This window comes from Malaclemys terrapin, chromosome 24 (assembly GCF_027887155.1).
Source record: "Malaclemys terrapin pileata isolate rMalTer1 chromosome 24, rMalTer1.hap1, whole genome shotgun sequence".
In the NCBI taxonomy this organism is placed as follows: Eukaryota; Metazoa; Chordata; order Testudines; family Emydidae; genus Malaclemys; species Malaclemys terrapin.
In genome coordinates, this window is record NC_071528.1 from 11,623,746 (window position 1) to 11,635,068 (window position 11,323).

An 11,323-nucleotide genomic window follows, 5' to 3' on the forward strand; every position below is an offset into this window, starting at 1 on the left:
TTTTTCCTCTTTGTGATTTACCCAGGAATGGACTTATCAATTTTGTTTGTCATTCAAAGCGATCTGATGAATGGTTCATGGGGACACATTTCAGGCTGCAGGCCATTCACACACTATTTGCCATGCTATTGCTTTGAGAACTCGCTAGTTGGAATCTGCGCGGTGGACTCGGTCATCTGTGTCACACAGCGTTGCTTCCACTCCTTGACTGATTCCCCCCTAAACCAGCAAAGTGCAAGCAAGCTGTCTGTGCAAGCACACCAAGGGGAGGGGGGGAAATACCCGTGCAAATAGACATTCACCTTTTGACATTTTCCCTTTCCAGGAATATTCTTGCAAACTAAATTTTGCTGGCACAAATATTTGAATAGAAGGGGGTGTAGGTACCACGTGAGCAGATTCACAAGTTGTATTGCAATTAATACTCCTCTGCAGTATTCACCCAGTTGTACCAAGGAGGTGGGTGCCGCGAGACACGATACTTCTCCTGCCACCCCAGTGATAGCCCTGCCAGTTTTCACCTTGTATTTAATGACTGCAAAGCCAATAGCTAAGTTGGCATTCTCAGAGTGTCTGTGCTTGTGTGTGGGGCGGACAGTGGGGGACTTCCACCCAACAATTCCCTTCCCCAGCATGCGAGCGACTGCTGTCACAGTCAGCACATGCAGCGACTTCCAGCCTCCAGCTACCTACCGCGATGGATCCTGAACACACGGGGCACCACGCCGAGCTGTGCTGCACAACGTTTAATGTGCAAGCCAAGGCAGTCAAAGCCGGTGCCGGAGAGCCCAAGAACTTACTACCTCTTTTTTCTTACTCTTTGAGGGATACTAAGTTCCTGCAGACGGGGACTCGCCTCTGCGTGCAGGGCAGCACTGGAGATCCGGTACGGGTTGTAGCCCTCATAGATCTGTTTGCGGACCTTGGGTCGGGCGAGCTCAGAGAGCCTAGCGGACAGGACGGCATTCCTGATGCCCGCAGACACGGCCCACCGGACTGGTTTGTCATGGAGATAGGACGGATGTTCTGTTTTCGGCCCTGCGAGAGCAGAGGGGAAAGAGAGCAAATGCTTCGTGTTTTAATCGGAGGCTCAATGCTGGGAAATTTCTTGAGGTTTCTGTATTCCGCTGGAATATATACTTTTAGTTAAGCTGATCCTAAGTGTCTCTAGCCCCTTCCCTGTGAGGATCTCAAGGCATATTACAAACATTCATTCGTTAAGCTTCACAGCACCCCAGTGAGGCAGGTGTGTTACCCTTATTTTGTGGATGGAGAAACAGAGGCACTGAAGGGCCCGAGGCCACGCGTTAACTCAACTGCAGAGCTTGATTCTAGAACCTAGATCTTCCGTCCCCCTCAGTTCTGTGCTCTAACCACTAGACAACGCTCCTCACCACAGGAATAACACTCCGCACTGACAGTTCTACAGACACTGACTAATCCAGCCTGAAGGCGAGATGCGACATTTTAAAACGGGGAGGGATAGCTCAGTGGTTTGCGCATTGGCCTACTAAACCCAGGGTTGTGAATTCAATCCTTGAGGGGGCCATTTAGGGATCTGGGGCAAAAATCTGTCTGGGGTTTGGCCCTGCTTTGAGCAGGGGGTTGGACTAGATGACCTCCTGAGGTCCCTTCCAACCCTGATATTCTATGAAAACCACTTGCTGTCAAGAGACACTGGCTAAGACCTGAGGGTGAAGTGGGGAGGAGCTCTGTGCCATCTCCTGAGCAGAAGGGACTGGCTTTGATCATTGGCAGCTTACTCCCCAGTGACACAGCAGCACCTCCTCTGCCTCTCTGATTGAGGAAGGAAGGGATTCAGAGGCAGGCAGGAGAAGCTACACAGCGTTGGGAGGACACACAACGAGCTTTGTTTGGAAAGTTGGCTTCCCCAAGACCCAGATATTTCTCTAAAAGATTTATTCCTTTTGCTGCACAGCCCCAGCAGAAACTACCTGTAGGCGAAAGGCCTGTGACTGTCAACAAGGAGGGAAGTACGGTCTCTTACGGGCTAAGTATTCAGTCCTGGTGAATTGTGTGATGCTTCGTGGAGGCGTGGATGGGGCGTCCAGCTTGGCTGAGAAATCCCGTTTCTTTGGTTTAGCCAGATGGGTGGTTCGTTCCCGGGCAGCAGCAGTCATGGCTCCTTTGCTCACCTGAAACCACAATGCTTAGACTTAGGATCGGGTCAGGTTTGAATTCCTCCAGCTCCCCCGGCTGTCAATATTTTAAAGAAATGAAACTTTTCAGTCTTGCGTAGCATAACCTCGAACTTCCCTGATGGTGCACGGGGTGGCCATTTGGAATTGTATATCCTCAGCGGGGTCAGATCTCCGGGCTGAAACAACACTCAGCGCTCATCACTAGTGTGACAGGAAACTTTCACCAAGCAGTATAAGGCCTATGACATACCCGTGGACCCACACACACACACACACACACACACACACACACACGGCTTATGACTAGACCACCATACCAGGGCAGCTAGGAGACTCTATACCTAGCCAATGACTTACTGTGTGACAACAGGTAAGTAACTCAACTCAGACAGGAAACTGGGTAAAGGGAAAAATAAAAACAAAGAGAAGCAACTTCTCGCAAAAACCAGGTGTTGCTTTAGTGCCGAGTTTTCCAGAGGCAAGAGAAAAATGACAGGTTTCAGAGTAGCAGCCGTGTTAGTCTGTATCCGCAAAAAGAAGAACAGGAGTACTTGTGGCACCTTAGAGACTAACAAATTTATTAGAGCATAAGCTTTCGTGGACTACAGCCGAAGAAGTGGGCTGTAGTCCACGAAAGCTTATGCTCTAATAAATTTGTTAGTCTCTAAGAGAAAAATGGAACATAAACACGAGTTGCAAGTTTCCAAGATTTAATTACTTTGGGCAAACAGCAGCAGACGTCACATTAATGTAGCAGCTGCCCATGCATGTAACATGTGAAACTTTGCTATGCATGGATATGATGACATGCTGGCTGCCATGTGTCCCTCTTCATGCCCCTTTCTTCCCCCTCACCTCCCAAGATACCCCATACTTTTAAATCTGGTGGGAATCAGCTGCAAAAGGGCTTGCTCAGAGACTTTCAACATTAAATGGAGATTATGTTTGCTTGGGGTTTATTTGTCAGCAAAGCATCATGCATACCTGGGGCCCTGTAGAACTAATGACTTGTGGGCTACGCTGTATGTCGCTGTTAACTGCTAATATGCATTTTGTTATTTGGCCCTATGGCCCAATTCTCTTCCTACAGGATATGAAGGGCCTGATTCTTCCTTGCCTTGCATCTACCAGTGCAGAGTGAGTGTGAAACGCTATGCCTAGCAGAGCAGAGCCCCATCATTAGGGCTTCTACATGCTACAGGAATACAAATAATACCACATCGGAAAGGGGACATGGCATGGTCTTGTGGCTAGGGTCTTGGGAATGGGAGTCAGGAGATCTGGGTTCTCTTCCTGGTTCTGCTACAGACCCGCAGTGACACCTTGGACAAATCGCTTCACCGTTCTTTGCCTCAGTTTCCCCTTTCACCCCATTGTCTGAAAGCTCTTCCGGGCAGGGACCTTCTTTCACCGTGTGTCTGTGCAGCTCCTAGTGCAATCTCAGTTGGGGGTCTCTCGGTGCTACTGTAATAGAAGTAGTTAGTGATACTAATAGTTTTACATCCGCTTTGCACTAGTGCAAATGAATGTGCAAGGCAGAGACCAGCAGTGAATCAGGGCCATCATCATCATCAGTGGGAGTTACTCCTACCCTGCGGCAGGAGAATTGGAGACCGTAGAGGCTGATGGTCAAAAATGTTACGGCTGATGCAGGCAAACAGGGTTTAAACCCAACACACCCGTGCACAAATACCCCTGTTGTCATAAGGAGTCATTGTTGAACATGAAGAACCTTGCAGACAGAGGGGTGACAGACAGGGCCAACGAGAGTGGGGGAAGCCGGTACAAATTACTGGGGCCCGGCGGTCCAGAAGGGGGCCCGGCTTCCCCGGCTCCCCCCCCCCCACCGTCAGCCCTGTTTAGCCAGTCCATCCTTGCTGGGGGGCCCGAAAATTATTTTTTACTGGGGCCCAAACCCACTCTTGGCAGTCCTGGTGACAGACTCACAACACCACTGATGGACGTACTCTGGTGTAGACAGGACGATCAGCTTCCCAGGCACTGTTGACGAGTTTCGGATGCGCCAGCTCCTTCACCCGGGGGGACGCCACAGCATGTTTGGAGGCAGCACTCACTGGCCATATTGGGAAGGACCTGTGTTCAGCAGAAGAGGGAAGCGTGGTGATTTGGTTAGGCGCCATGAAGCAACACCACCTTGCATGTACGCACCACCTTCAAACCACCGGGATCCCACAGTGCTTAACAAACAAGACAGGGTGCCGTTCACCCAGCTGCTGGAATGCAGCCACCTCTGGCCTAGAGTGAGGTAGCAATGTAACAGCGCACAGCAACACTATGCATCTCTCTAGGGCTGGAAGGATACTGTATCGGATTGAAGCAACAGGAGGAATCTAGGTCAATATCAGGCAAGAACTCTGAGGATCTAACACCCAACTCTTGTGAAACACCCTCCCCCAGAGCTTTTGTGCTCCAAGCTGCAGGTCTGTTCTTCATGTGTAGTACCTCCAGCAGTGCAATACCCACTCCATGACTTCTTCATTCCAACCATCTGCCTCTTTTCTGCTGCCACCAGACATTAGGCTCCCTCCACACTATGCTGGGGTGTCAGTTCCATACCTCACAAACCTGTGGAATCAGCATTTCCTGCAACCCCTCGGTGTTTTCGAGAGGTTACCCATACAACCGCTGCACCAGGCCAATCCTGCTTAACTTGCAACATCTGAAAGGCTCACATGTCAATTGGGTCCTGCTAAACATGCTGCCTCTGCTACAAAATTATGTCGACCTAAGTTAGGTCAACATACAGACATTGCAGGAACCGCTCCTTGTGTTAGCCGTTTGTGTCCTCAACAGGAGCGCTTGCAATGATTAACTGTCAACGTGGGGCATTTTGGGACGGCTTCTGAAAGGTAGCGACAGCCAGCATAAGCAATGCAGTGTCTACACAGACGCTGTGTCAACCTAAGCACTACGCCTCTCGCAGAGGTGGAGTTATTAAGTCGGCATAGCAGGCGAGTCACGGTGGCAAGGGTAACATTTTAGTGTAGACGCTTACAGAGTTGACCTAAGTCTGTAGTGTAGACCAGGGCTCGGTTTCATAAACTCCATGTTGAAGTTCCCATTAGTGGCTCAGCCAGAAACGGTCAAACTGACCATTTGAAATAACACCGGGTTACAAATGTAGCCGGTTTTGGGGTAGCAAATCATCCGTGACTCACCCCCAATTTCCATGCAGCGATCCAGATCGGTCAGTTTTTGCCAAACTCTTTCAAAGAATCGTTGGGTATGTCTACACTTCAAGCTGGGGTCTGATCCCCGGCTCAAGGAGACATACCCACACTAGCTGAGCTAGCCTGCTAAAAACAGAGTGTGGTCGCAGCAGTGCAAGTGGTGGGAGGTGCTAGCCACCCCGAGTCCGGGTCTAGTATCTCAGATGGGTAACTACGCCTTTCCCACCACTCGTGCTGCCATGGCTACGCTGCCATTTTTAGTGGACTAGCTCCATCACAGCTAGCGTGGGTATGTCTCCTCAAGCCAGAAATTATGCCTTCCAGCTCGAAGCGTAGTCAGATCCATTTTCACTGTCTTGGCTGTTTCCTATGACTATCTGGTACTCCTGTTGGTGACCTCAAATCACCTGGCATTCTTTCTGCTTCCTGGATGGGTAGCTGAGTCTTCGTAAGCAGGGGAATAACAAATAATCCAGTTTGGATTTTCAGACTTGTAAAGGTTTGTGCTAAAATTCATGAAACTTTCAAGGTTCAACATCATCTAGCTATCTGCCAATCTATGTACTTATACAACCCATAACCACAGTGGCTGCCCAGAGACACATAATGAATAATATGGTCTCACAGCAAATCCAACTTGAAGCTTTAATGCATGAAAATATTCCTGAATCTGAATTTTAAAAACTATCCAATTGGATCTACGCATGACACAGAAATCATATTAGTCCATTTCTCCGCACCTGTTTTCTTCAAATCCTTGGTAGATCTTTTTGGATCGAGAAAGTTCTGCCTGTCGTGGCGTTAAGACTGGGGAGGAAGAAAAGTCAACTGTGAACCATGGCGCTTTTTCTGACCGAGTCCCATCACCTTAGCTGTACAACATCCCATGAAAGACATGAATGCACTGTGGGCTGCGAGACGTTCTCTGCCTGGGCCAACAGGGATATGGGAGCAAGAGGGAGGAGGTTTATTCATGACACCAAGGGTCAGAGTTTTGAAATAGCTGCATATGTCGAGTGCTGGGGACTCTTGGAAAACTGTCCTCGACTGTGGCAGCTGAGCACTTGCGAATCCGGCACTAAACCCAGGCCATAAATATTAACCCCCCCTCCCTTCCCCCCGTTCTGCTGACGAAAAAGCAGTACTGATGGGCTCTGAAATGGATTTCTCTCTAGGCCTTAGCAGAAAGGCTAGCGGCTTGTTGACTGAAGCCCTAGAAGATTGAGGACCGGGTCCTCAACCGTATTTGTAGGCGCCTAACGCCCATTGATTCCAGGGGGAGAAAATGACTCCTTAAGCCAAGTGATGCAAGCAAACATCTTGAAAGGCGACTTTGAACGTGCCTGCGTGACAAGACGGGATTCCAGGTTGGATTCTTGACGGCGCGGTGCTCAAGTGGGGTGACATTCGGCAAAAAGAAGCGGGCTTCTCCCTAGCATAAGCCCACTGAGCAACCTAGCAGTGTCTTGGCTGAGCAGATGCATCTGAAGTCAACTGCAAAGCGGAGCTTAGACGCCAGCGGAAAGCTACACGAAACAGGCTTTGGCACTTGGTTTTAAAATGCCGGCAAAGGGTGCCCCCCTTCATGAGTAATGCAGGATATGACCCCAGGACACTGCACACTCTCTGATTTGTATGGGCCTTGTTTACTCTTCTGGGGCCTAGACTAAGAACAACTTATTTCTGAGGCCAGCAAACATCTGACAGATGGTGCTGACTTTTGGACATGACAGACTCCTAGATTTACCATTTAACCCGCTTTTAAATAATATAGAATCTCTGGTTAATTTCTCTTCCTGCAGTAAAATGGTCATCTTACCCGGGACTGTGAACCTGTGAGTCTTCGAAGGCAATTTATCCGTCCAGTATACTGAAATCCTGCAATAACGACCCAACACCGCGTCAGTTTATTGGCAGCAAAACATGAAATGTTATCCCCACTCTTCAGACCTTCTGAACCCAGGGGCGTGCGGAAGTGGGGGCAAGCAGGGGCACCCCAATAATCGTCAGGTGCACAGAACTCCTCCAGCCCCAGGGCTGCAGTGGTGAGGGTGAGGGAGTCCCTGCCAGGCCAGGGAAGGAAGAGTTGGGGGGGCCCTGCGGGGGCGGGAAGGAAGAGCAAACTCCTCCCGGGGAGGGGGGGGGCACATTCTGTGCCCCCCAAAAAGGATCAAAGTAAAAATCTGTGCACGCCCTGTCTCAATCCAAGCTTCATCTAGGTCCTAATCCTGTTCCCAGTGAAGTCATTGGCAAAGTTCCCATAGGTTTTAATGGGATCCTGCCAGAGCCGCTGGATATGTATTTGGGCGGCGACCCTGAGATTCAGCAGCCACACCACTATTTTTAGGAGATATCTCGAGCAGCGCTAGAGCAGGTATGTCTGCCCCTGCTGGGAATGACACCTCCCAGCTGCAATGTACCACGGACACTTTGACAATAATTCATCAGACTTACATGGGCACTTTTCCTCTCTACATCGCAAAGCACTTTACAAAAGTGTGTGAGCACAATTAACCCCATTTTGCGGGGTGGAAACTGAGGGTCTGTTTATACTATTGTTAGCTCGGGTATTGCCCCTAACACCCCTTCTGTCCACACAGCGACACTGGGGTAGCTGGCCCAGTTGGGGGTTTGGCTAGAATCCAGATTTGTTTTCCACCCGGGTTGCAGTGAGGACGTGGGTCAGTGCACCACGCCAGTGCTGATAAGTCCTCCAGTTCCTTCCCACCATTCCCCTTGTGTGCCCGGAAGGACAGACAAGTTCTCCCACAATTCACTGGGATTCGCAGAGCGGCTCAGCTTACTGCAGCAACGAGAACCGTGGGATGTGTCCCCAGAAATCCTAGCGATCCCCCCTCCCCCCAGGGGAGCGCAGAGCCAGTAACTCAGGTTGGGTTTTGCAGTGTGGCTGCTCCCACCTGGGCATGGATACCTAAAGCACAGGGAGATGAAAAAACTTACACGTTGAAGAGCCTCATCAGACCGCACCCTACAAAACTGGCTTGCTAAACTCTCTGTGCTGCTGAGGGGCTCCACAATTAGCGAATACGCTCTATAGCTCGGACACTCGGAATCGTCAAAGGGTACCGAGGCGTCCGGACGCCTGGGTTCTATTCCCAGCTGTGCCATTGATGTGTTATGTAGCCTAGAGGAAGTCACTTCACTTCTCTGGGCCATGGTTTCCCCATCAATAAAACGAGGTTAGTTAATAATCCTACCTTAAGTGGCTATGTAAGTGCCAAGCATTATTATTTCATGCAAAGAGTACCAGACGTAGAATATGCTGGTAATGGAAGCAGGATGTAAATGAATCCAAGAGTTGCTTAAAACCATATTTTGTTCTCACCCGCACCAGACTGAATCCAGAGTCATTCCACTGCAGTCAAAGGAGTGACTCCAGATTTATGCTGGTGTACAGGACAGCAGAATCCGCTCCCTTGATTTGTTTCTGGAGAAAGCAGGAAGACGCAGGGCTGAGATCACCCTTATGGTTAGGAACAGGGCAGAACTGCACCCACCTGTTGCAGATGATCTGGTGATTGACTTTCGGCCAGGCGAGGTAACTGATGCGTCTCTCCCTGGTGCTGTCCCATGTTTGGGCATGAGTTACCATAGCAATCGGCTTCTCGGGAAATACTCCAGAGCTTAGTTCCCTTCCAGATGACACAAGATGCTTCCAGGGGCCAGCGTCGTGTTACCGCATATCTGAGGGGATGATAAAGATGCTTTTCAATCAAAGACAAGCACTTTGTGACTAACACACCTGAGGGGTTTGCATGGGGATCTGAAGGCTCTCAGGGCAAAAGGCATTGTGCCTGGTCCATTCTGCTACCTTCAACCACCTTAAGTAGCCCCACGGAGTAACATGCTGTGCAACGAGAGGGTGACAGAATCAATAATAATAATAAATGTATTTTATGATATGTGTGTATAGCCCCTAGCACAATACAGCCTGATCCATGACAGGACTCTCTAAGTCAGGGGTGGGTAAACTACAGCCCGGGGCCTGCATCTGGCCCTCCAGACATTTTAATCCAGCCCTCGAGTGCCCACTGTGGAGTGGGGTCTGGGGTTTGCCCCGCTCTGGCGCTCCAGTTGGGAGGCGAGGTTGGGGGCTTGCCCCGCTCTGCGCAGCTCCCAGAAGCAGTGGCATATCCCCCCTCTGGCTCCTATGCATAGGGACAGCCAAGGGGCTCTGCATGCTGACCCCACAGCTCCTATTGGCTGGGAACCACGGCCAATGGGAGCTGCAGGGGCGGCGCCTGTGGACAGGGCAGCGTGCAGAGCCGCCTAGCCGCGCCTCCGCATAGGAGCAGCAGGGGGGACATGCCACTGTTTCTGGGAGCTGCTTGAAGTAAGTGCCGCCCAGAGCCTGCACCCCAACCTCTTCCTGCACCCCAACCCTCTGCTCTTGCCCTGATCCCCCTCCTGCCCTCCGAACCCCTCAATCCCAGCCCGGAGCACCCTCCTGCACCTCCAACCCCTCATTTCCAGCCCCACCCCAGAGCCTTCACCCCCAGCTGGAGCCCTCCCCCTCTGCATCCCAACCCACTGCCCCAGCCCAGAGCCACCTCCCACACCCTGAACTCCTCATTTCTGGCACCCCCAGCCAGAGCCCTCACCCCCCCCCCGCACCCCAGCCCCCAATTTCATGAGCATGCATGGCCTGCCATACAATTTCCATATCCAGCTGTGGCCCTCGGGCCAAAAAGGTCCCCCCCCCCCCGCTCTAAGTGCTTCAGCTCTGAAATAAATATATAACAACAGTATTTATGTCAGATTCCAAAGCCAGAAGGGGCCACTGTAATAACCATCTCGTCTGACCTCCTGCATAACATAGGCCAGAGAACTTTCTCAAAATAAGTCCTAGGGCAGCGCTTTTAGACAAATATCCACGTATTGTTATATTATTATTAAACATACTGTCTATTGTTTTGTTATGCGTGTTTGTGCAGCCCCTAGCGCAAGAGAGCCCCCACTAGCTTGTGGCGATCTCTAGGGGTCCCTGCAAGACGAGGCCGAGGATTACGATGCGCACGTGGGCCTTCGCTGCGCTCAGCTTTCGCTGAAATCAATAGCGATTTTTCACGTTTAAAGACCACAGAATGTGGCCCATTATTTGTTAATCTTCAGAGCCGATGCTGTAATTACCCAGCCTCTGTCCTACAGGCGACATTTTCCTATCAGACTAATACGGATTAAAAGGGCTAAAATACACAAGATTAAAACAACAATTATAGTCTTAGAGGGTCTGTCGGTAACACATGATGATGTCAATTTCAGGCCTCTCAAACTGTGGCAGTTTCAATGAGGGCGTCTTTTGCCTGTGAACCACCAGAGGGGAAGCCCTGAAATGCTGCCCGAAAATCAATCCCATTGCCTGGGAGGCTACGCTAACTGTCAGGAGAACTTGCAGAGCAGGGGTGAGATCCTGGCCCCATTGAAGTTAATGGCAAAACTCCCACTGACTTCATTGGGGCCTGGGTTTCACGCAAGGCGTGCCCGACTGTCTCCCCATCCCTGGGGGTGAGTGGGGGTCCGCTGCAGCTCCTCCCTCTGGAGTCCCACAAAGATCCTTGCTCCCATCTACAGGATGGTTTACTATCCCGCACCCCATGCTCTGACTCCTTCCCCCACCCTGTCTGCCCACTTTCCCGTCCATTGGTCCCAGATGCTGGTCCCACCCACGTACCTGGCCTGGGTCCCCACCTGGCATTCCTTCGCCATGGAACACATAGTGATGCAGACAGCCGGTTGCCATGACAAGGGGGATTGTGCCTTCTGTTCCCAGGGGAACCCCCGGCTGAGGGAGGATCCCTCAGTGTGGCCTAGTGGCTCGGGGTCAGGGACGTGGGTTCTAGTCCTGGTTCTGCTACTGTCCTCCTACAAAACCTTGGGTAAGTCTCTGTGCCTCGGTTTTCCCTCCCACCCGTTGTCTAGTTAGGTTGGGAGCTGTGTGAAGAGGGGGCT

At 50.9% G+C, this 11,323-nt stretch overlaps 1 protein-coding gene across 1 annotated transcript; it reads right to left on the reverse strand.

Moving 5' to 3' along the window:
- Positions 1-799: 799 nt before the first annotated feature.
- On the reverse strand, positions 800-8,966 carry THEG (theg spermatid protein). The gene is made up of 6 exons (XM_054013933.1): positions 8,872-8,966; positions 7,173-7,231; positions 6,094-6,160; positions 4,130-4,256; positions 2,009-2,156; positions 800-1,038 (listed from the first exon to the last, which is right to left on the reverse strand). Exons 1-6 carry the CDS (start codon positions 8,964-8,966, stop codon positions 800-802), a joined length of 735 nt encoding a protein of 244 aa, XP_053869908.1.
- Between the last annotated feature and the right edge of the window lie 2,357 nt (positions 8,967-11,323).